General features: G+C 39.0%; 1 protein-coding gene across 1 annotated transcript in view; it reads left to right on the top strand.

Annotated features, from left to right (window-relative positions):
* Positions 1–26,270, top strand: part of TMEM132B (transmembrane protein 132B) — a 640,218-nt gene that overhangs the window by 171,430 nt on the left and 442,518 nt on the right. The window contains exon 2 of the mRNA XM_031948416.1: positions 11,784–12,678. Coding sequence (XP_031804276.1) covers positions 11,784–12,678 — 895 coding nt within the window. The remainder of the gene's footprint in view (positions 1–11,783; positions 12,679–26,270) is intronic.

Raw genomic sequence — 26,270 nt, 5'->3', positions numbered from 1 at the left:
ATTCAATATTCAATACAGGCTGGAAAGGGAGTAGGAAGGGGCAACTCATAGTATAGTCTGACTGAAATATAACACATACAAGGGTGTGAGGTCAGGGAGTTATATTGCAGCTTGATGGCATGGCCTAAGGAGTTTTAAAAATTTTATCCTAACTGTATAAATATGTATACATATATTGGATTTAACATATATTTTAACATATTTAACATATATTAGAATACCTGCCGTCTGGGGGAGAGGGTGGAGGGAAGAAGGGGAAAATTTGGAACAGAAGGTTTTGCAAGGGTCAATGTTGAAAAATTACCCATGTGTATGTTTTGTAAATAAAAAGCTTTAATAAAAAAAGACTAAAATTTTCTTTTAATATCTAACATGGAGTCTTTGAAATTCATCAAAACAACAAGCAATCATTAAGTACCTGCTGTGTGCAGACACAAGGCAGGAAAATGTCATGGTTAGCCATATGTGCCCTGGGAAGATGCTGAAAGGAGTATGGTTTAGAGAAGATGATGACTGGAGGCAGGAAGGTCAGTGAGGAGACTATTGCAATGGTCCAGGTGAAAAGTTTAGGAAAGCCCTGGATAAGCTGGCTGGCATCCAGGAGAAGGTTGCCATGATGATCAAGGGGCCTCCAGTTCATGCTACATGACACCCAGTAAACTGGGGCCATCCAGCCTGGAGAACAAGAGGGTGACATATGTCTTAGTAGCCTCCTCCTATTTGACCTCTGAAGGCAGAATCAGATTGGGTGGTGGGAGAAAATTGCAAAACTGCAGATGTTGGTTGGATATTAGAAAGTTTTCTTAATAAGGCAGAGCAGCCTTAAGAGTAGAGAGAGCTACCTCTTAGAGCTGGTGGGCTCTCCCACCTTGGGAATCTTCAGGTAAAGGCTCTATGACTGGTTATCATATATGGCCCTGGGTATATAGTAGGTGCTTAGTGCATGGTTGTTGAATTGAATTGAAGTGAGGGCCTTCTTGTTCTAGTATGGGTTTGACCAGATGGCCTCTGAGGTCTCTTCCTGCTCTGATATCTGTGATTCTATAAAGTAGAGAGACCTTGAAAGAAGTTTCAGTCAATGGCCTTGGTAAGTAAGGGAATGGATCCAAGGCTCATTATGGCTGTTGACTTGATCTGTTTTTTCAAGTCTTTGGAAATAAAGAAGTAAATGTGAAAAGTTTAGCAGCTATCACAACTAGGGTCTCGCTGCTCACTTTCCTCATCAAAAATAGGAAAGTTGGTGGGGAGATGCGAGGGGCAAGGGAAGAGGAGGAATTCAGTGCTGCCTTATTGGAGAGATGGAAATAGGAAATCTGCCAAATGGAATGGAGGTAAAGTCTCTCAGCTCGTTCTTAAGAAAGCAGAGGAGAACAAATCCCAGTTGTCTTGACTTCACTGCTGGAAGAGCTGCCCTTTGGGAAATAGGGAAAGAAACTCAACAACAGAAGCCTAGGATTTTATCTGATAACACACAGCCAATACTTCCATGTCATTGATGATTGGAGCATCAGATATGGCATTCCCCAATATAAATAATATAAGCTTTGGCTTCTTCCACCAGTGGGTATATTTTAACAATATCTGTTATTTTTCCATCTTAGTCATTTCAAGGGATTTCCCTTCTTGAACTGAACCCTTTTTTATATAAAAAAAAGGAAGATTAAGCAAAAACAATGGATCTAGGACTGATAGTGAATGCAACATTCTGTCCCTATAGTGCTGAGAAAAGACCACTATTGATTATTCTCATGACAAGGAGTTGAGTCATTTTAGTGTTTTCATTTCCATTGCTGCAATCGTTATTTATATTGTGATTCCATCGATGGGTCTTTTCCTCTCTGGTCTTTATAGCGTGTTATTATTTAGTCCCATTGGTGGTAGTAAGTGATGGGGCAAAAAAGAGCTCTAGTGTCAAGGCTGTGTTCTTTGTGTCCAGAAATTTGTCTGCAGGGCAGCACCAATAGTGATATTGAAAGCTCCTTTCCATGGATTCTTGTGTATAAAAGGCAGCATGGAAAGGTGGGAAGTAGTGGGTTCTGGAGTCAAAGGAGCTAGATTCAAATCCTGACTTTGCTTTTTATTGTGTGACTTTGGGGGAATCAACTAACTTTTCTGGACCAATAATATTTCAAGAACATGTGTACTAGAGGATATCAATTTTTTCCTCCAGATCAATAATATAGTAGTAATAGCTAATATTTATAAGATATCTGCTATGTACCAGGCACTGTGCTAAGTGCTTTACAAATATTCTCTCATTTGATCCTCACCACAACCCTGAGTGCTGTTATTATCCCCACTTTACAAATGAAGAAATTGAGGTAGACAGAGGTGAAATGAGTCATCTGGGGTCTCACAGATAGTTAAGTCTCTAAGCACAGAGCTGTATTTAGGCATTTCTGAGTGGACCAAGTACTCTATACAGCTACCCCAAAAGTATCCTATCATTATCACCCACATTTTATTCTCATGGGATATAAGTTCCTTAAGGGAAAGAATTATTTTATTTTTGTCTCTGTGTCCTTGGAGGTTGCCATACAATAGGTGCTTAATAAAGACTTGATTGACTGAATTGTAGTGAAATTTTCAGGCTTTTGGAAGTACATCCTTGTGCACCTTGTAAGTAGCAATTGATTTTTCTGGTGAAACTTTTTGAAATTTTCCTGGAGCAAGTTGTCATTACTTTTGAAAGAAATGAGGACCCATCTTTTCAATAGCTATTGTCCAATGGGTTGAGTCATGGGTCATGGACTATAGCTATAATAATATATTATTATTATGTATAATATAATTATATATTATAATATATATAGCTATAATAATAATAAGAGGAACTTATAGCTATAATAATAGCTATAATAATAATAAGCTATATTATTAGCTTATATAATGACAGCTATAATTAGCTATTATAATATAATAAGCTATTATATTATACTATTATACTATATTATATATAGTATATATTACTATTATTGGTAATAATAATAATAGCTATAATAATATATATTATATAAATATATAAATTATATATATAATAATATATATAAATATATTTATATTATATTACATATAATATATTATAATATATATATAAATATATTAAAATAAATATATTTATTTCTATTTAAATATTTATAATATAAATATATATTTATATATAATATATTTAAACATATATTATTATAGCTATATATATATAAATATATATTATATAATTATATTATAGCTATATATACTAATATTACTATTATACTATATTATAGTATTATATTATAATATTATTATAATATATTATAATATAATAAGAGGAACAAATAACAAATAAAGCAGCAACTTGTGACACTTGTGAAATGCAAAGACTGATTGTGCCTTTTTTTATATCCCCTAAACTTACTACTGTGCTTGGCATTCAGTAAGTGCTTAATGTTGGTTGACTAATTGGTTTTGATATTTGCAAAGTGCTTTTCATAGGATTATGGGATCATCTATGTAGAAAAAAAGAAAGAAACTCAGAATCCATGTAGCCCAATCCTTTAGTTTTGGGATGAACAAACAGGTCCAGGGAGGCAGTGACAAATATCATAGAACCAAGTTTGTGTTGAAACCAGCTCCAACTGGTTCAAGAGCCAGTTGTTAATTTTCGGTCTGAACATTTGCTCCATAGAAATTGGAAAATACTACAAATCAGGATTTCATTTATTGTTTTCTTAATTTTTTAGACTTAAGAGAGTAATGGGAAAGTGTTAATAATGCTGATTAAACATAAAACTACATCTTGCATTGTGGAGAGTGGGCTGTTAAACATTTACCAGCACATCCCTGTATAAGAGCACACACAGACTTTAGGACCTTCAAGGTTATTTAATCCAACCCTGAATTTTAACAGTCAGAAAAGTTGAATAAAATGCCTGAGATCATTTGGTATTAAGTGCCAGAGCTAGAGTTTGAATCTGATATTCATTATCTTATTTGATCCCCGTAACAATCCCATGAGATTGATGACTCGAGGAAGTTGAGGCACTGAGAAAAGTAAAGTGATTTTTTTTAGGGTCATCGCTAAGAAGTGAACAAGGAGTGATTTAAACACAGGACTTCTTGATTTCAGAGCTAGTGCTCTCTTAGGCCCTATGCAAGTTGCTGTCTTTGAGATTCTATATACTTCATTCTTTCTCCAGTTTGTGACAGAGGATGAGAGGCTGATCCTTGCCAGGCCTCCTGAAGGCTTTTGAATTTCCCTCTCCATCTATGCCTTGTTCACTGCTAGAGCAGAAAAGAAAATGGTGGTGGCTTCCAGACAGATGCAGTTCTGGGAAGCCCCTATTCCTGCCACTTTGGGGCTGGGCTTCCAATCAGGTTACAGAGCATGGGCCCACCAAGCCTGATCAGGACGTGATAGATCTCTTTGTCCACGTTCCCTGGGCTTCCTAAAGTGCAGCTGAATTCAGATATCATACTTGGTGACAATCTGGTTCTGGGACAGAATGGAGCTCTGTCAGCCAATGTTTATGGCTTTCCATTGGGGCTTTCACACAAAATTTGTATCGTCTTCCTTCTGAATTACAGGGGATGGGAGCGCCGGCAGCCGCCTGCTGCAATTTCAGGGGACATGGAGAATGAAAGGGAAGAAAATGCTGCCTTAAAGTTCTCCTAAATCATTCTTTGAGAGATGTCAAATATCTGCATAAAAGATAAAGAAGATAATAAACCTCTCCAAGATGAAAAAGCAAGTGTGTTTAAGAATTGCATTGCCTATGATCTTGCTTTCAGTCCCTGGAAGGCTGCCAGGGTGTAAATTGCTCCTGGTTGGGGAGATGGATAAATTTGTATATCTCTTTCCAACACTTTTCCACCCCTAATTTTGAGAACCCATCTCCCCTCTCCTTTCTTTCCCTCCCCCTCGCCCTCATCCCTCTCTGTCCTCTTCTTCCCTCCCTTCTGCTCTCTCCTCTTTTCCTTCCCTCCTCTTCTTTCTCCTCCTCACCCTCCTCCTTCCCCTTCCTTCCTCCTTTCCCCTCCCATCTCCCTTGCCTTCCTCCTGTCCCCTCCCCTCCCTTCTCCTTTACTCTCTATAGAAAGTCCAGATGGTTGCAGGGAGACCTATTATCTCTTATCCTCTTCTTATCTTCTCTCTTATCCTTCTTTCTGTTTCTTCTGAGTCTCCTCTTCTCTAGTCTAAACATTTCCAGTGCCATATTTCATTCACATATAGCTTAATCCTGGTTACCATTCTGGAAACCCTTCCTTCTAAAAACCCACAATGGACCCCCAACATTGTGGCTGACGTGTGAGTGGAATAGTGTACAGTAAGACCCTTGGCTTCCTCATCCTAGACACTGGAGCTCTTTTCAAGTAGCCAGAAAGCCCACTGGCTTTCTTCAGGCACAAGATACTGTTTATTCCGAATGAGCTGCCTGTTGCTGTCCAGTCCTGCTCTTTTCCCTAGAAAAAGTGTCCAGCCATAATTCCCCCATGTTCCTGTGACAAAGACTCCTCTCTACCTGAATTCTTTTGTCTCCTATGTCTTCCTTCTACCTGCCCTGCCCCAAACTAGCACAGAAGTGGGCTTGTAGGCCATACCTCATTTATATTTGGTGCCCATGTGAGATGGTGGTGCTGTGGGCAGACCAATGAACCTGGAATCAGGAAGCCTTGAGTTCAAATCCCACTTTAGACACTTACTAGCAGTGGGCTTCTTCAGTCACTTAACCTCTGTCTGCCTTAGTTTCCTCACCTGTAAAAAAGGGGCTAATAGGATCTTCTCCTTTGCAGGGTTGTTGTAAGTATCAAATATTTAATATTCATAAAAGCTCTTGGCACAATGCTTACCACCTACATGGTAGGTGATTAATAAATGCTTATTCTTTTCCCCTTCCTCTTATATGGGAATAACATTCAGACAACTTTGGCATTATAAAGCAGAGATTCTGACCCCCACCTCCTCATGCCCTTTTCTCCTTCCCTCACCAGGGAAGCAGTTTTGCTGAAGAATGATGTCTGAAAGGAGATTTAAATAAACACAAAATTATACCTTGCAGAAATTTTTTTCTTTTTTAAATGTAGGACAAATATCACTGGGTGTCAGAGTCAACAGATTGGGATTTATCTTTCTTTCCATTTTCAAATCATACTACAGTTAAAAAAAAAAAAAAAACAACTACCCTGGGTCTTTACATGTTTTTACTGGTAAATACGGTTTTAGCTGTTTTTAGAAGTTGGGCGATTACCAGAAAGTGTGAGACAGTATGGTGCGGTGGACGGCGTGCTGGACTTGAGGATAACAAGACTTGGGTCAAATCCTCCTGTAGATTTTTTTCTTTCTTTCTTTCTTTCTTTCTTTCTTTCTTTCTTTCTTTCTTTCTTTCTTTCTTTTTTTGTGAAAGTAATTGGGGTTAAGTGACTTGTCCAGGGTCACACAGCTTCCTGTAGATACTTTTTAACTGTGCAATATTGAACAAGTTCTCACCTCCCTGAGCCTCAGTTTCTTATTCTGTAAAGTGAGATTGAACTAGGTGACCTCTAAGGCCTCTTCCAGCTCCAAATCTATGATCTATGAGGTTGTAATCTTGACTTCAGCTCTTGTAGTGGAAATATACCCTGGATATCCAACCAAGGTCTTAGCTCTAGAGCAGAAAAGACTTAGTAATTCAGTCTAACCTCCCAACTTTTTACAGATGAAGACACAAGTTCAGAGAATCAAGGGTTATACAGATAATAAAAATGGGGATAAAAGCAGCACCTAACTCCTGATTGTTGTGAGGCTCAAATGAAGTAATATTTGTAAAGTGCTTTGCACAGTGTCTAGTGCGTAGTAGGTGCCTAATAAATGCTTGTTCCCTTTCATGTCCTATTTATTGTGCTAAATAATAAGTCTTGGGTTCACATCTCAACTTAACTAAGCTGTTACCTCAATGCTACCTACATTTTCTGTGTACATGATTGCATTTCTCTGTGCCTTTGTTTACTTTCCTGTAAAATCTTAGCATTGAATTGGATGGTTTCTAATGTCTCTTTGATCTCTAAATTGATGACCCTGGGACTTATTATCTGATGTGATATGGCAATGAGGAAAACTAATGAGAATTTGGATTATCAAATGAGATAACACTTGTAAATACTCTTAGCATGGTGGGAGTATGCTCCCCCATGGTGGGGGTATGTGGGAGGTGCTATATAAATGCTTGTTTCCTTCCCCTTCTCTGCTTATTAAGAAAGGCATAGTTTCAAGGAGTATACAGGTGAGCAAACCTTCTACACTCTTCCCTGATTGCTCCATACTTGGAGTGCTATATTCAGCTTTTAGTTTCATAGATTGGGAAGAACATTGAGTCGTTTGGAGGGCAAGCAGGATGCTTAATGGCTTTGAGTTTAGGCCACATGAGTTCACATCCCACCTGAGGATGGGATGCAGGTACTAGAGCAGAAAACACTCGGGAGATGAACAATGGCTGTCTTCTAGTATTAGAGGGACTACCTTGTGACAGAGGGATAGAATTAGGAGCAAAGAGTAGAAGCTGCAAAGAGGCAAAATGAAGCTTGAGTTCAGAAGATCGCCCCTAAGCTATCCACAAATGCCTTGGGGAGGTGGTGGAAGTATTTAAGCCGAGTGACAGCCACTTATTAGATGTAATGTAAAGAGGCCTTCTCTTTGCCGGGTATTGAACCAGATGACTGCCAGGGTCCCTTCTGATTTTGACTTCTAGCCCTTCATCCAATGTTGGGACTTGATATTGGAGGAGAGAGGGATGCATCTCCTTTTGTTAAATCTGATACTCACAACCTTGGTTCACTATCCTCTCTTCATTGATAAAGCCCATTTGGGTCCCCATCCTCATTTTAATTTTAATTATGGAAGATTTCCCCATGCCCCAATTGACAGAAGCCATATGTTTACATAATATATAGGGGTAATGAAAATAAGCGTAAATGTCGATGTGATAAAATATTAACAGGCCATATGTAGCAGTTTCAGGGGATGACTTATAGGTAGTGTGTGTCTGATGCTCTCCCGACATTTACGGTTATGATAGTAGAATTTTTAAGGTTGATAATGATATTTCTCTGGATTGGGGATTGGAGGCTGAGATTGAGGGAGCTGATGGTTTTCCATTGTCATTTTTCATTGAGAATGTCTTCCCACAGCTACAGTATTTTTCTCTTTCTATAAATGTTCAGCATTCACTCTTTGATCAATATTAACTGAGTCTTTCCTTTTACACCTTTTCAGAGGTTATTTAGAAAGCCTTGAAGAAAGTGCTTAATGCCATTCTACTCTTAGTTGTTTAAAGTCTTTCTGGTTTTAATAGGGATTAGGAGGAGGGTTATATCCATAGGAGGTAATCTCTTGGAGCTGAATAGAGAGTTCTTCAGTGATTTTTTTGTGTGACCTTGGACAATCTCCTGACAATAAAGTTCAGATTTTTTTTTCTGGCATTCGAGCCAGAAACCCATTCGAGGGTTTCCACAGACTGGTGCTAGTTTACTAGACTCCTCTCCTTCTTCCATCCTCCAGCAAGTTTTTTTCCTCATGCTTGAAATGTTCTCTCTCATCTTCTTCATGAAATTAATTCCTTCCCAGGCTTTGAAACACATCTTCATTGGTTCTACTTTTTCCACAAAGCCCCTTTTGATTCCTCTGGATGGCAACCTTCCCTTTCAAAGTTCCTATAGTATCTTGTTTTTTTTTTCTGAAGCTCATTCCTTCTGCTTTGCTAACTTGGAGGAAATGGGCATGAACTTTAGTTTTGTTATATGTAATTTTGAGGCAGTTGTTTCATTTCATTTCCCTGGAACTTAGTTTCTTCCACTGTAGAATGAGCGGGCTGAACTAAAGGATCTTTAATATTCCTGACCCTCTTACTCTTGAGGTTACCATTATCCTCTCTACCACTGCTAAAATCATATTCCTAAAGTGTAACGACCATGCTAGCACCCAGGACACCCCAGAATCAGCCGGAGTCAGGATAAGCAAAAATCCTCAATCTTTATTCTTGGTTCCCTTATGCAGGATTGAACAGGATGGAAGCAGAATCTCTGTGACCTCCTTCTCCCTCGTCTATGGCCAAGAGTGTGTCCCTGGCTAGCTTTACTCCACCCCCTAGTCCCTCCTACAATCCTCTATACACCAATCATTGAACCAGTATGGATAGTAGAAAGGACCATTTTCCAAGTATATGCCCATAGAGTATCGTCCAATCAGAAGTTAGTTTCAAGTGCTCAGCAGTCCCCACCTCCGTGCATCTACTCAATAGTTCCAGCCCTCTACACTAAAGCAAGACCTAGCCATACTCTTCCCCTGCATGATAACCAAGACTGGTTCCCTAGTACAACTAGCATTTAAAGTACTTTACAACATGGCTGTAACCTACCTTTTTTGGTTTCTTCCACATGACTTTTTTTTTAGCTAGGAATTCTTAATCTGGGAGTGTGTGAACTTGTTTTATTAAATCCCTTAATAATAGATTCATTATGATTGATTTCCTTTATAATTCCATGCATTTTATTTTGTACATTTAAAAACATGATTCTGAGAAAGGATTTCTAAGTTTCATCAGTCTGCCAAAGGGATCCAGGTTAAGAACCCCAATTTTAAGTACTATTGCTTTCTTTTTTTTTTTTTTTTTTAATTTAATAGCCTTTTATTTACAGGATATATGCATGGGTAACTTTACATCATTAACAATTGCCAAACCTCTTGTTCCAATTTTTCACCTCTTACCCCCCACTCCCTCCCCCAGATGGCAGGATGACCAGTAGATGTTAAGTACAGTAAAATATAAATTAGATACACAATAAGTATACATGACCAAAACGTTATTTTGCTGTACAAAAAGAATCAGACTCTGAAATATTGTACAATTAGCTTGTGAAGGAAATAAAAAATGCAGGTGGGCATAAATATAGGGATTGGGAATTCAATGTAATGGTTTTTAGTCATCTCCCAGAGTTCTTTCTCTGGGCATAGCTGGTTCAGTTCATTACTGCTCCATTGGAAATGATTTGGTTGATCTCGTTGCTGAGGATGGCCAGGTCCATCAGAACTGGTCATCATATAGTATTGTTGTTGAAGTATATAATGATCTCCTGGTCCTGCTCATTTCACTCAGCATCAGTTCGTGTAAGTCTCTCCAGGCCTTTCTGAAATCATCCTGTTGGTCATTTCTTACAGAACAGTAATATTCCATAATATTCATATACCACAATTTATTCAGCCATTCTCCAACTGATGGACATCCATTCAGTTTCCAGTTTCTAGCCACTACAAAAAGGGCTGCCACAAACATTCGTGCACATACAGGCCTTTCCCTTCTTTAAGATCTCTTTGGGATATAAGCCCAGTAGTAACACTGCTGGATCAAAGGGTATGCACAGTTTGATAACTTTTTGAGCATAGTTCCAAACTACTCTCCAGAATGGTTGGATTCGTTCACAACTCCACCAACAATGCATCAATGTCCCAGTTTTCCTGCATCCCCTCCAACAATCATCATTATTTTTTCCTGTCATCTTAGCCAATCTGACAGGTGTATAGTGGTATCTTAGAGTTGTCTTAATTTGCATTTCTCTGATTAATAATGACTTGGAGCATCTTTTCATATGACTAGAAATAGTTTCAATTTCTTCATCTGAGAATTTGTCTGTTCATATCCTTTGACCATTTTTCAATTGGAGAATGGCTTGATTTTTTATAAATTAGAGTTAATTCTTTATATATTTTGGAAATGAGGCCTTTATCAGAACCTTTGACTGTAAAAATATTTTCCCAGTTTATTGCTTCCCTTCTAATCTTGTCTGCATTAGTTTTGTTAAGTACTATTGCTTTCAACAGAATGTAAACTCTTTGAGAGTAGGGAGTTTCATTTTTGTCTTTGCATCCAACACTCCTAGCATGATACTTAATAAATGTTTGTCAATAGATTTTCAATTGTTTATGCACTCAACATGTAATAGTGTTATATTATCATATTAACATCAATATGATCAATATTAAATATAAATAAATATAATAATTTAATATTATTAATATAATGTAGTATTATAAGGAAATAGGGTGAAGTCTATAGAGATTCAGTCTCTGAACTAGGAAGACCTGGATTTCAATATGACCCATGAATTATAATGACTTATCCAATGTGATGTTGGACAAATTGCTTGGCTTTTTGGTGTCCTAGTCAGTGTTCTAAGTTGAAGAGGTTTCAATTTACATTGTTAAAATTTTCTCATCAGGGAGTTTCTTATTCCAGTGTAATCTTCAGTCCTTTTCTCTTCCTCATGTGTTTTACAGTTATCTGTGTGTTAGTTTTTTTTTTTTAATTACTCTACTAGGCTCTAAGCTTGATGATGGCAGGAACTCTATCTTATTTCATTTTGTATTTTCCTTCTGTACTTTGTACAAAGTAGGTGCTTAGTATATACTATGTATCATTGTTCAGTCATTCAGTTGTGTCCGACTCTTTGCGACCCAATGGACCATACTGTCCCAGGGATTTTCTTGGCAAAGATACTGGAATGTTTTTTTCATTTCCTTTTTCAATGTACATGACAGATCCTTAATAAATATTTGTTTTTGATAAGTTTTTGAAGAAGTAGTGGTATTCCAAGCCTCTCTTTGTTTAATGACAGAAGGGAGAACATTATGCCTAAGGGTTGGAGCTGGAGGTGATTGCATTAAACACATTGGATGGGCTATCACGGGGTGATCCCAGTTTCCGCTGGGAAGATAAGACTACTTGTGAAACTAAACTTTGAAATTGTTTTTTCATTTCTTTCTTTTGGTTGTATAGTGATGGAGAGCCGAGGAATCATGGACAGTCTCCAGAGATTTTCCTCCTTGCCTGCGTATCTCCCCATGAGTTACCATATCTGCAATGCTGAGGTCTCCTTCTTTCTGAAAGAGGCTAACCAAGACCTCATGAAGAACTCCAGTCTGCAGTCCAGGGTGGAGTCCTTCTTCATCTATCGAGCCAAGGAGCCCCCGATTGTGAATGCCAGTTATGGCCCCTTCTTTGTGGAGCAGGTGATCCCCCGCGACCTCCTGTTGACTCTGGCACCCTTTGGCCACTCGGAGAAATTCACTTTTAACTGGAAACTAAAGTCACACATCCTTGACAGCTCCATCTATTCCAACAGACCTAAAGTACAGACATTGTTTTATGTCACAGGAATGGATTGGGAAGAGAATAACCCAGTTGAAGACCTGCCCTGTGTTAAGATGTTTGCCATTCTAGAGGCCAGGGAGGTGGTGGCCAGCTGTAGGCTGCAGGGGGACCTGGGGCTTTGTGTGGCAGAGCTGGAGCTGTTACCAGACTGGTTGGAGCCTGTCCCAGTCCTAGATGCTGAGGCAGAGGCTGAGGCTGAGTCAGCAGCGGGAGGCATCCCCGTGGAGCTGTTTTACAAACTGTGCCCTGCCGATGATTGGGGCAGGTGTTCTCCAGAGGATGGCAAGTGGGAGAACAATATCCATTCGGGGCAAGAGAATGTTCATAAAGGGTTTTCACCCATGGAGAGGATCGGCAGTGTTGTGGTCTACCCAACGCAAGACCAGACAAAGAGGTCCCTTGTGAGGCTCGATGAGAACCTTGTGATCTCTCTGCCACTCAACCCTGTCAGGGAAGGGGACATTGTCACCTTCTTTGTGTCTTTGGCTGGCAGCTCAACCGCAAACCACTTTACTCTCAGGTAAGACGCTTAGCCCAGTTGGGCAGTATAGAAATCAATTCTTAATTATCAATTAGAAACTTACAAAACATTGACTTCTGTGCTCAACCTGTGTACTAAGCACTTTGGGGAGATGTAAGAAGAATAGCTCATAATTCTGACTTTCAAAGTGCTCTTAGTCTTGTGGTAGGGCAACAAGATATGTCCTTGCAAAACATTTTGAGGATAATTCTCAGCACCAAAGATTATGCTACCATGGTAGAGAAGTTGCAAGAAGGAGAGATCCCTGTGGGCTAGAGCAGGTAAAGATATCTTTATGATGAGCTTTGAAAGATGGGAATGATTTGGAATTTCAAGCTCTTCATTACCTTTCTTTCATGAGACTCCCCTTCACTCACCTTCTAGTCCAATCAAACTGGTTCAGTAGGTGTTCGTTATACGTGACCTTGATGCCTCTGTCCTTGGTACCGGTACTCTGGCTTTCTTCAAAACACAGCTCTTGGCTGCCATTGTCTACATCAGAGTTTCTTAAACTGTAGGCTGTGATCCTATATGAGACTGCACAATTATGATTGGCTATCAGTAGATCTGTATGACTATTTGATATACCTACATACATGGGGTCGCATAAAAATTTCTCAGGCCAAAAGGGGTCACAAGTGGAAAAAGTTCAAGAAGACTTGGTCTATGTTTTAGGCTTTTTTTTTTTTATTCCTCTCTACGCTTTTCCCCTCAATCCCATTCCCCAGTTGTTAGTACTGTTTTCTCTCTTTAAATTAATATTATTTTGTCTTTGCTTCTCTCTCTCTCTCTCTCTCTCTCTCTCTCTCTCTCTCTCTATATATATATATATATATATTCTATTAATCTCTCCAGTAGAAGGAAAGTTTCCAGAGGGCAGGGATTCATTGATTTTGGCTTTCTATCTCCAGCACTTAACATGGTGATTTGTATATAGCAATTGCTTAATAAATGTTCATCAGATTGACTTGAATGAATTTTGACTAGAGAAGTAGGAGTTTTCTAGAGCAAAGGAACATTCTGAACCAAGGAACAGAAGTTAAAATATGCAAGATGTCTTCATTACTTAGCATGGGGCCTTGCATATATTAGCACCTTCATACAATTTCAGTTGACTTGAATTGATCATGAGAGAGATTGGTTTGATTGGAGTGGAAGGAATATGCAGGGGAGTAGCTGTTTTCACAGTCAGGGAGATAGGGTACTTGAACTATGTGATTAAAAAGCTCGAAGCTGCCACTTTAGCCCTAACAAGTGTGGCTTATGTTCTGAGTTACCTGTAGGAAACTTACAATAGTGGGGATGGCTGAGGCTTCTGGGATGGTGTTCTTAAATCTAGCTTTTAACTAGAAAAGTGATCATATTGATAAGAAAGTAAGAAAGACAAATGAGGTCTTTTTGCTGCACAGCAACATAGCTGTGGGGTAGCTTTTCCTGTGTTTCCCTTTGTTATACAACTCCCCAGGGAAAGTCTCATGCATTGGCTCATGCTGTAAAATGCTTGAGGTCTTATGTTCAGAATATATTAGAAGGCTAGGCAATGATGAGCCTTCCCTTGATACCACACACCAGTCCTTGTCTTATTCTCTTGGGCATTCTTTATAAGAGGTTATAAGATCCTGATGGTGACGTTGAAAATAATAATGGCTAATATTTAAATAGCATCAACTATATGCCAAAGACTCTACCAAGTACTTGGTGAATATTATTTTGTTTGATACTCACAAAGACTTTGGTGGAGGGAGGTGTCCCATTTGACATATGGAAAAACTGAAACAAACAAGATTAACTGACTGCAGGATCATGCTACTACTGAGTGTCAGATATGAAGTCTTTCTGATTGCAGGTCCAGTGTTCTAGCTATCGCACCATCCTGACATGTAGTTGTTTCTGGACACTAACAGCAGTGGAAACCGAGACTGGAGAGACAGAAAGGTCCCCCAGATTGAGGAGGGCTTTGAATGCAAGATGAAAGGGACGGACTTTATCTTAAAGACATTAGGGAACTATTGAAGGTTTTGGAGCAGAGGAGTGACATAGAATCTGAGAATTTTAGAACTGGAAGAGAATTTTGATACTGCCTGTGGCTCATTTATTTTAATTAAACTTAAAATTCCAGATTCCTGAGAACATTTCTCAAGAACATTTTTTGAGATCAGACTTTTTTCCTCCCATTGGCTAATGGCCAAAGAAGTAGCTCTTCAGTGAGAGATGGGCCCCCTTCTTTTGTGAGTCCCTCTGCACTTCAAAGGCTGCTGTAACAGGATTTATGCCTGTGTCTTGGAATGCTTTGGCAAGCTGAGTAGAGATGAGGGTGGTGAGAGGAATGATGGGAGAGTGGGAATCACAGGATAATAGTGAGATTTAGAGCTGGGAGAGCCCTTAGAAGTTGGGTTGTCTAATCCTCTTGTTCTATAACTGAGCATTATGGGACTCAAAGAAGGAACTTGTACTAAATTATTCAGATAGTAAATATCGAAGTCAGAATTCAAACTCACATTCTCAGAAATGAAATCTTGTGCTTTGTCCATGAAGGGGAGTTGTGATAGCAGATAAAGACTTTTCCCATAATTCTCTTTATTTACATTTTGGTTGTGTTTAGAGTGCTAGCATCATTATCACTCATAAGTCATCATTTTTGGGCACAGAAGAGTAGGCAGCATGGAGCAGTGGATTGTGTGTGGGTTTGGGTCAATTAGCGGATCTGGATTCAAATCTTGGTATTGCCACTCACTGGTCTGGGATCTTGGCCAAAGTTTTTTACTTCTCAGAGTCTCAGTTTCCTCATTTGTAAAATGGGGAGGGAGCGTTTGAACAAGATGGCTTTGTATTCTAAATCCATGATCCCATATGTTCCTAGGGTTATATCTTTAGTGAATTTGTAGAAGATGAGTTGGTATCATAACCCTGTCATTCATCCAGTGACAAAAATGCTTTATTTTAGTCACCAGCTTAATAAACATTACACATAAAAGAACAGTAGCAGGATAGCAGCTTGTCCTAGAACTGTTTGTCTCTGACTTCCTTTAAGCAAAAAAATGAGAACAAAATAATAACAACGATAATAATAATGCTAATGATTGCTGATCTTTGTAGAGATATTTTAGAACTGGCAAATGTTTTACATGGATTATTTCATCTTTGCCTCTCGGCAACTCTGGGAGGCTGGTGCCATAAATATCATTCTCCTTATGTTGTAGGAAAGGAAACTGAGGCTCAGAGCAAAAATGATTTGTTCATTGTCACAAAATTAATAAGCATAAGAGGTGGGACTCATTCATTCATTCATTCAGTTAGCAAGCATTAATTTTATTTTTATTTTTAAAGCTTTTTTATTTTCAAAACAGATGCAAAGATAATTTTTAATCATTCACCCTTGCCAAACCTTGTGTTCCAAAATTTTTTCTCTCTTCCTTTCTTCCACCCCCTTCCCAGACAGCAAGAAATCCAATATATGTCAAATGTGCAATTCTTCTGTACATATTTCCACGATTATCATGCTGCACAAGAAAAATCAGATCAAAAAGAAAAAAAATGAGAAAGAAAACAAAATTTAAGCAAACAACAACAAAAAGAGTGAAAATGCTATGTTGTGGCCCACACTCAGCCCCCACAGTCCTCTCTTAGGGTGCAGATAGCTCTTTCCATCAAGACCATTAGGACTGGCTTCAGCAAGCATTTATTAAGTGCTTACTGTATAACAGTACTTTATCAATGAAGTGCTTTATTTCTGCTAGGAGATGGGGATAAAACCAAGCAAGAGAAAGGTTGCCCTCAAAGCTCTGACATTCTAATGGGAGAAGACAAAACATAAAAGAAGAATTAAAGAGTTTGGGAAGAGGTTAGGGAGGGGATTAAAGTACTTGGAGCAGAGCATTGCAGAGAATTGGGGATAGCTAGCTTGGGGCCCTTGTCTAAAGTGAAGTTTTCTGGGAAGAGTTCCCTTCTGGGAGAAGGAACCAGCACTGACTCCAGTATACTTCATTGCGTTTCCAATATAAGCTTGATCTCATATCTGATTGATATAAATGGACACAGGAAAGTTTAGTGACTTGTTCATAGTCATACCATCCATCAGTAGCAGAATTGGAAAATAGAACCCAAGAAATTGCATGGATTCTAAGATTCCCTTTTCCCCTTAAGGTGACACTGTCTTTATTTTAGAAGATTGTAGAGGACAGGAGGACAGTTCCAGGACCTTATCTGTCTGATGGATGGGTAGAATATTAGAACTTCAAGATCCCTTCTTGGGAGCCTCTTGAACCTTCATGGTTCATAAATGCCCAGCAGAAATTAGATCTGGAGAATGCATAGAAAAAGTTCTTTGTTTTATTGCTGGTGGAAAGCATATTGAAGTAAATATTTTTGTCTTGGGAAATCTGTCGTTTCCCACCATAAGTGATTGTCTGTTTTAATCACGTCCTTTATAAATGGAAGGGGGTACATTCGGCTCTGGCTCTGATGAGACACTTCATTTGAAGGCAAGATAGTCACAGATCCATATTTCTGAGCTTAAGTTGTGTTGGGAGGGAATAGAGATGTGCAGCGTTCATGTGTCATATTGCTATTTCTGACAGCATGTGTTGGTGTGTTGTGAGATGCCAGTTTGGGGCAAAGATGGCATTTCTTATTTGGAGCACAGAGTTAGATGCAGGTTAAATATGAACGCCCAAAGAATACTGAGGCACTTATTGGCTTCTCTGAAGGCGAGACAAAGGGAGGTGTGAAGTGGAGGGAAGGAGGAGACAGAAATCAGCCCAGAATCCTCTGGAGTCTCTCACATTTTGGAGAAAACTTGAAACCTGAACTTTCCTTGGGAGCTAGAGGCAGATTGTATAGAGGAGACATTGCTGCTGCCTTGGAGTCATATCCTTCTGATTATAAGATGAATTACTGATGATACTACACTGCCTTTCTGCTTGGAATATTATAGGTATATAATAAATGCTTTTTTGGGCCTCAATTTATGATCCTATGTCCTTGATAAAATTCACTTCTCAACTCTAAATATTCCCCCAAAACTCCTATATAGGGGGAGATAAATGGAACAGTGGATAGAGTACCGGACCTAGAGTCAGGAAGGCTCATCTTCCCTGATTTCATGTCTGACCTCAGACACTTTCTAGCTGTGTGATCTTGGGCAAGTCACTTGGTCTTGTTTGCATCAGTTTCCTCATCTGTAAAATGATCTGGAGAAGGAAATGCCAAATCACTCCATTACTTTTGCCAAAAAAAAGAAGAGTTGGATAAGCCTGAAACAAATAAACAAATGAATATTCACAGGGAAATCTTTGGATTCAGTCACATTCTCTTAGAAGCTTTACCTCTGTTTTCTGGTTTAAGATTGTGTTGCCTTCACCAAATCACTTAATCTATCTCCTGGGCTTAGTTTCCTCATCTTGGAAATGAGGGGATTGGATTGTATGTCCTCTCAATGTCCCTTTCACATATAAATCCATGATTTTAGAGCATTTTATCTAATCTCTCATTTGATCCTATTTTCTCCCTTCTTATGTAGTTTTCCCTTAGTAGAATGTCTCTTGAAGTCATGGACTTTTCTATTTTTGTCATTGTATCTTCAGGATGCTTCATAAATATCTATTGAATGAATGGACTCATGGATTTTAAAACTGATTTTAGCTTCTACATTTAAAACATTTATAGTGCTTTTGTCCATTCTTCTTTCAACCCAGGAATAGTTAGTCTTTGGAAAACTCTTTATGTTGCCCCACACAATCATAAGTAGATAGTCATTCATTAAATCCCAGCCATTTGCCAAATGTGCCATGATGTGCCAGATGTGCCATGCGTACTGTGCTCATTGTTGGGGATACCAAGTAGTAAGCAAAACAATCCCTACTCTCAAGGAGTTTACTTATTCTGTGCTCAGCCTTGAGCTAGGTTGAAAGGGCAAGTGAAGTGGAAGACTGGGTCACAACACAAAGCTGATGAAGAGGAAAAGATTGAGAATTCAAGCAGGGAAAATGGCCTCTGAGATTTTGTTTTTGTTTTTTGCAATACTGGCATTCAATTCAAATGCCATTTTCTATAAGAGGCTTTTCTTCATTTTTTTCCTATCCATCTTCCCATCTAGCTGCTAGTGCTTTTCCCTTTAAGCTTACCTTCCAAGGACTCTGTGTGTATCTTCTATGCACCAATTTCCTTTCCCATTTTCCATTAGAATGGAAAATCTTTGAGGGAAGAGCCTGAGTTTGCCTTTTTTGGGTCCTATTGCTTAGCACAGTGCCTGACACATACCAAGAGCTCAACAGATACTTGTTGATTAATTGGTTTTAGGAACGTAATGAAGATTGGAAGTTTTTGGTTTACTAGAATTGATCAATTTCTGGGACAGTTTCCAGTCAACACTCTTCCTAGAATGCTAATTGTCTCATCATTCAGGAATCACCTGATGGGTTTTGATGATTGTGTATACATGAAGGATTCATAATTTATTCCTTGCAGGGGTTTCCTTGATTCAGGGCAGGGAACTCTCTCTACAAGTTCTAGTTGCCATCTCTTTATTACTTAGTAAATCTTAAGGGGATGTTTGAGAGATGTAAAAGTCAAATAACTTTTCTAGGGTCACACAACCGTTATCAGAGATAGTATTTGAATTTGAGACTTCTTGATTCTAAGCCCAGCAGTTTATCCCCTACATGAGGCTGCTTCAATGATATGAAAATAACTACCCATAAAAGTGTAAATAGATTTTTCATGTCAAGTATTTATACTCTCCAAACTATGTGGAAGGAAAAGCTTTCAAAATATAGAGACTTAGAGGAAGAGATCAAAACCATGTACTGATAAGATAAAAATCATATTTGTTGTCCATGCCCTGAAGTTCTATTGGAGATCACTTCAGTGATCCATAGACAGTGAAGTTATATCTCAGTATTTTTATTCAGGTTCAAAATACTGTCATTTTCTCCACCTGTGTAATTGTTTACAGAACACTAACCATAAGAGAATAATAGCAGGATATTGACTTGTTCCAGGACCATAGAGCTATTGAAAACTTTGAAGTTAAGATGAGAATGATTTTGATGATAATTTATAATTAGAGAGTGTATTTTATGAGAGGCAGCATAACATAGGATGGGGAAAAGAGAGAGAAAGTGAAAGAAAAAAAGAAAGTGACAAAGAAAAAAGAGAAAGAAAAAGAGAGAGAGGAGAGAGGGAGCACATAAGAGGAGGAAAGAAAAATTGGTTTACATTACATGTTTGACACCAATTATGTGCCCTTGGGCAGGTCATTAAAATTTTCAGACTTCTAGGCAACTCTCTAAGACCATAGATAGGTCTTAGAAGATATTGATCTGCATTGGTAGGGGGAAGTTCCTCACTTGGGAGTGCCCTATAAGAGTGAAATCACTGGTCCAATCCCTCTTTCTTATATTAGACCAAGTGCCTTTAATTGTATCCAGGAAGTGCAGCTTAGTAGATATAGAATATGGTACTTAGAATCAGAAATGGCTAGGCTCAAAGGCCACTTCTGAAACTTTATGACCCTGGGATTTATCTCCTAAGTCATGGAGAGTTACAATGGGCAGAGTTGGAGGGAGCTTCCTCTGAAATCACAGATGGTCCTTGTATTTTAATTCTGAGTTCACTATCTTCCCTTTTCTTTTTTCCTCTCTCCCTTTTTCCTTCCCTCCTTCTCTTCTCCCCTCTCTCTTCTCTGTCTCTCTCTGTCTCTCTCCATCTCTCTGTCTATCTCTGTCTCTTTCTCTTTCTGTCTCTCTATCCTCAGTATTCTATTCTACCTTCCTTTATTTTCCTGCAAAATTTGCATGAGTTTCTTATTTTCTTCCAGAAATCCCCATATCTTTCCTTCTCTGAAGAGAGATTAACTCCTGAGCCTATTCCTCTCTACTCCTCTTCTTTACCTCCTTAGTCTCCTTTCTTTTGGAGCATTTTTTTTCTGTCAGATGCTCTATTTTCATTGTGAAGAGGAGAAGGCTAGACTTAACCTGACAGTCCTGCCTTCACATATCAGGAAGGGGTTCTGTTCTGGTCTGATCCTAATTCTCAATGATCTCTGGTAAATTTCTTTTTAATCTCTGGGTCTCAGTTTCCCCTTCTGTGAAATGGGTTGAGCCCAATGATCTCTAAGACCCCTCCCAGCTCTGACATTCTCTGTTCTATGACCCCTGCCAGCTCTAACATTCTTAGTTCTACATTCTCTCCAGTTCTGGCATTTTCTGTTCAGAGACCCCAGCTAGATCCAACCTTCTGTTCTAACTTCTCTTGACATCCCACATTCTATGAGGTTGCCCATCTCTTCCACTGTTCTTGGTTGAGCATGACTTCTTGCTTGTCTCATTTCCCAGTTGTTGTCTACCATATAATTGATCAGCAATGAAATAAACAACCCTTCTCTTTCCATGGTATATCTTAGGTTTTTGAATCCCTGAGCTGCAGGGATGGTAGGTAAGACTAACCAGGTAGGTTGCCGGACAGATGGCACTGGGTGCTGTGCTGCCCACTGGGATTCATCAAGCCAATGCGAGTCTATTTTTAATGTCGGTTGCCTGTCAATCAGAAGACATCTAATTGATGGAGACATCTGCTATAATCCCTGCTGTTCTGACAAATCGTGCTGCTTGTTCCTTGAGTTCCTGGAAGATTGACAGCCTCCTGTAATCTGGGCAAGACATTCCTTTCCTTTGGTAGCTAATCAGAATATCAGAGAATCACAGATTTTTAAAGAGTGGTAGCTTCTTAGAAGTCATACAGTCCCATCTCCAACCCTATGCTGGTCTCACTATTAATCTCTGCCCTTGGGCCCTGGAGTCTGGAATGAAATGAAACCCATTTGTTACTTGTTTTACAACCACAAGTGATTGGGTGCATCCTGATCCCCCAGGGAAGGCTTTTTCCACAGTACAATCTGTAGGATAGATTTTCTTTCATTACCCACCATAACAAATGTTTAAAGTAACCAGAATTAGAGATTTTTGCAAATGTATAGGTATGTTTTTAGACATGTACCTAGCATGGGATATATGGGGCGCTGCCCCAGGCAGCCGACCTCCAAGGATTCTTCATGTCTGGGAACATTTACCTTCCTAGTTGTGATTGCCAGCCTTCATTAATGCCTCGTGGAGATACTTCTACTGAGTCACCCCTCTTTCTCAGGGTCCTGTGCCATCTTTCTCTCTTCCCATTAGCCACCTTGCTACTCAGACCAGAGCTCATGTTTGGAGAACTTAACTCTTTCTGCTATAGAGGTTCTGCCTTAGGGCCCAGATTAACTGACTGGGGAGACCCCGAGAGGCTCACTCTATCGAGACATGTTCCAAACAGGCAACTCTTTATTCCTTAGCTTTATTTCTGCCATACTTATTACCTGTGTGCATACCCTCTGTAGTCTTCTGCCCTCCCATCCCTGCCATACGTTTTAGTCTGGAATCATCATCAATTCTGTCATTATTCTTGGAAAGAGTATATCACTCTTCCTCTCCTATGGCCAGTCCATCTTGATAACTTTCAAAAGCAAAATATTCTACTCTGACCAGTATTGTCTTATTAATGTTGTCTTTACCTAATCCATGGGCTCTTAACTTTGTGCGTGTGTGTGTATGTGCGTGTGTGCATGCGTGTGTGTGTGTGTGTGTGTGTGTGTGTGTGTGTGTATCCTCTAGCAGTCAGTGAAACCTATGGATAATTTCTCAGAATGATTTTTTTCAATGCATATATAAAAGAAAGGAAACCAATTATATTGAAATATTTATTAAAGGCATTATCAAAATATTTTAAAAAACAACTTCATTAACTCTGTCCTAATGAAAACCCCTATCCTATCAGAATGTAAGCTCCTTGAAATCATAAACTTTGTTTGCTTTTGTATTTTTATCCTTACTACCTATCACATTGTTGGACTCATGGTAAGTGCTTAATAAATGTTCATTCATTCATTCATTTCCTGGCCACAATTTTCTCCACTCCTGTAGGGATGAAATCTGGGGATGTGTCTCTAATCTCCAGGTAGTCCTCCTTTGCATCACCCCCCCCACTGTCTTCTGGGTCACTGTTGCCTTTCCAATTCTTCCCCCCTCTACTTCCCAAGCTGTTTTGTTTTAAGTGAAGGAGTTCCTACTTACAACTTTGGCTTGGAATGGAAGCAGGCTATGGAAACTGTGCTTTGGAGATTTCTGGGAACAAACTTAGCAGCTTGGATTGAGAAATAATGAGAGGGGAGGTAATATTCAAAGACTGCTCTGGTAGACCAAACCCTGACCTTACCTTTGTGAAAACTTTAATATTAACTTACTTTCTATCTGCTGGCAAATCATTCAGTCCTCATGGGCCTCAGTTTCCTTGTCTTCAAAATGGAGATAATAATCTTCTCTCTGCCTTTCTTCCAGGGCAATTCTGAGGTTCAAAGGACTGCGTAAGAAAACAGATGGGAAATTATTTTGCAAAATAAAAAGCTCTGGCTAAGATCCTGTTCTTTTATTACTGTTATTTTTAAAGGATAGTCTTACTATGATATTAACTACACACAGGACTTTATTGGAGTTAATCGTGTATCAGTTACAAGACAAATATATTTCTTCAGAGTCTCATGAACAGAGTAACATTTAATAAGTTTTTGTAGTGACCTGAATTGAAAAGCTCTTGAAATACATAATTTCATTTAAGCCTCTTAAAAACTCTGTATACTAGGCACTCATTATTATATCCATTTTACAGATGAGGAAATTGGACCCTGAGTAAGGCAAGCTCTTCTGGATTGCAAACAGCAACTATTTTGGCATAGGTCCTAAAGAGATTGTGTGTACATGCTGATAATTAGTCAATAATCCATCTGTTAATAGGCATTTATTAAGCACCTACTATGTGTCTACAAATAAAAAGAATGGAACAATCCCTACTCTCAAGCTTCTTACTGCTGTCCTCTAGACCCTATTCTCTTTGTTGTGTGTCCTTGGACCATGACATCAGGGAGGGGATGCCATGACATGGAAGTGAACTAGATTTAAGTGAGGGAGGGCTGCACAAGGTCACCTGCCTCACTTTCCCCTTCAGAGCCATATGGATCTAGTGGCCAGATGTAAATCGAGATGATTGGAGATGATTCTGGATGCAGTAGAAGACCTGGCCTTTTTAAGGTGTAGCTGTAAATACAAAGAATAAAACAATCCTACTCTCAAACTTATAACTGCTGTCCGTCAGGCCCAGAATGCCCTTCAAGCCTCAGTCCAAATGCTGCCTCCTGAGTCTTTCCCCAAGACTCTCAGTTATTAGCACTTCTGCCACAAAATAAGTATTTATTTATGTCTCCCCATAAGCTTTTGGAGCGCAGTGACTGTTTTTGATCTCTATATCCCCAGAGTATAGTAAAGCAGGCACATAGTAGGTCTTTAGTAAATATTTATTAAATTGAATTGCATTGAAATTCATAGCATTACCAAATTGGAAGAAAGTTCAGAGATCACTTGGTCCAATCTCCTCATTTTATAGAAAGACTGAGGCCTTAACTGGAAGGTGACCTGTCTAGTTGGAGTCACAAAATGACAGAATTGAGGGTCAAATTAAATTGAAAAAAAATTTTTTTACATACATAATCTTGTTTAAGTCTGTGAGGTAGGAAGCCTATTTACCTCTATGGGCTTCAGGTTTCCTCTCTGAGAAAGTGTTGGATTAAAGTTTTCTTTTAGCTCTAAATCTATGATTCTTTGATCTCATTTTATAGAAGGCAACTGATGATGGAAGTGACTGCTCTAAGATCACATAGCAATAGTGAGATGGGGCCTCAGACTTCTTGCATTTGAGTTTTCTCTTTCTGCTTCATTGCTTTCTCCATCTACTATGACTCTAATTTCTCTGAGCTGTGATATGCTAGGCTCTTAGGGCTATTTAGATTATTGAATCAGTTCCTTTATCTTCAGTGAAGTCCACATCATGATATAAGTTGAAGGAGCTCTGGTTTAGGAGCCAAGAAGACCTAGTCCAGTATCTGGCTTCACACTGGCCTTGGGTGTCTCAAGGGTGGTCCAGTGGAGAGGACACTGGATTGGTCAAGAGACTCATTCTTTCTATCTGAATGACCTTGAGCAAGCCATTAAATCTCCCTAGACATGTTTCTTCATCAGTAAAATGAGGGGGTTGGACAAAATGACTTCTTATGAGTTTATAATATCTGGACCTCCATTTCTTCCTTTGTTCAATGATATTATTAGACTACATGGCCTCTGAGGTCTTTCCCAGTTGTAGACCTAAAGTTGTAGAGTTAACCTGCACAGAGTCACCAGGCAGTGTTCCCCATGCTTTTTTTTCTTTCAGTCTATGATCAATGGTAGTGTTTACAAAACTCCTTGGGTATCTCACAGGGGAAACTTCAGAGCCTTTACAGGAATATGTGCTTCCAGAACCTCATTTCCTGAGGCTGGGAGATAATTCTCATCATGTGCATTTGTAGATTTACAAGAAACCAATGGGTAGCCTCCATTTGGGATTTCTTTTTAGTACTCTTTTAGAGAGACTTATTTTAAAATGGAATTGTATGCAAAATAGACCTGTTGTGGAGAGCTGGTTCAACTTGCCTCTTTGATGTTAACTGATGTCTACCCTAGGTGTACATTATCAACAACTTTAAACAGATTCCAAGAAGTTGTGCCAATTAGGAGCACAAAGTATAGGGAGTGTAGGGAGGAGCATCATGTATTGACAGGCTTATCAGATTTCCCATGAACTCAGTTGGCAGCTTCCATTTATTCCCCCATTGTTTGTATTTCTTTTTTAGGTGGATAGATGAAGTGTACAGGTGATAGATATGAAGAGGTGAATAAATAAATAGAAAGACGATAGATAGATATATAAAAGCCATAGAAAGATACGTAGGCAGAGAGATAGATGATAAATAGATGGCCCACTAAAGACTTCAATAAAAAAGGAAACCTGAGTTGATCGAATAATGTGTGAGTTGCCCAATATCTATAATAGTCTATTAGTGGTCAGATTCCATCATGCTGCCTCTCATTTAAGTGTATAAGGGCATGTAGATGGTGCACTGGTTAGAACACTGGGCTGGATTAGGAAAAGTGATCTTCCTGAGTTCATATATGGCCTCAGATGGGTCCTAGCTGTATGGCCCTGGACAAATCACTGCATCCCGTTTTCCTCAGTTTTTTATCTGTAAAGTGAGTCTGGAGAAGGAAATGGCAAAACACTGCAGTATCTTTGTCAAGAAAACCCCCAGTGGGGTCATTAAGACATGACTGAAACAACTGAACAATGGTTCAGTTTCAAATGGTTTCAGAAAGTATGATTCTTAGAATCCTCACCCCCCTTTCCTACCCCTGTTAATGTCACTAGAGAATTGAAAGAAGGCCACACAGGACAGAGGACTATTTTTTATTCTTTGTTTTGTGGGTTGCTGTGGCCTAAGGGGAAAAAATATCAAGTGGCTAGTCTACTGATGATGAATCTTCCCATGCATGGATAGCTAGGTTGGCTCGTAGCTAAAAATGTAGTCTGCTACTGGGGTCATGGAGGAAATCTTTCTAGTATGGTGGTGAGTACCAGGACTTATGCTCTGCTTTCATTACCTTTGAGAACTCAAAGTCACTTTCATGTCACAGTAA

The sequence above is a fragment of the Sarcophilus harrisii genome, chromosome 1 (assembly GCF_902635505.1).
Source record: "Sarcophilus harrisii chromosome 1, mSarHar1.11, whole genome shotgun sequence".
In the NCBI taxonomy this organism is placed as follows: Eukaryota; Metazoa; Chordata; class Mammalia; order Dasyuromorphia; family Dasyuridae; genus Sarcophilus; species Sarcophilus harrisii.
The sequence above is the reverse complement of the archived record's forward strand: the minus strand, read 5'-3'. Positions and strand labels throughout refer to the sequence as shown.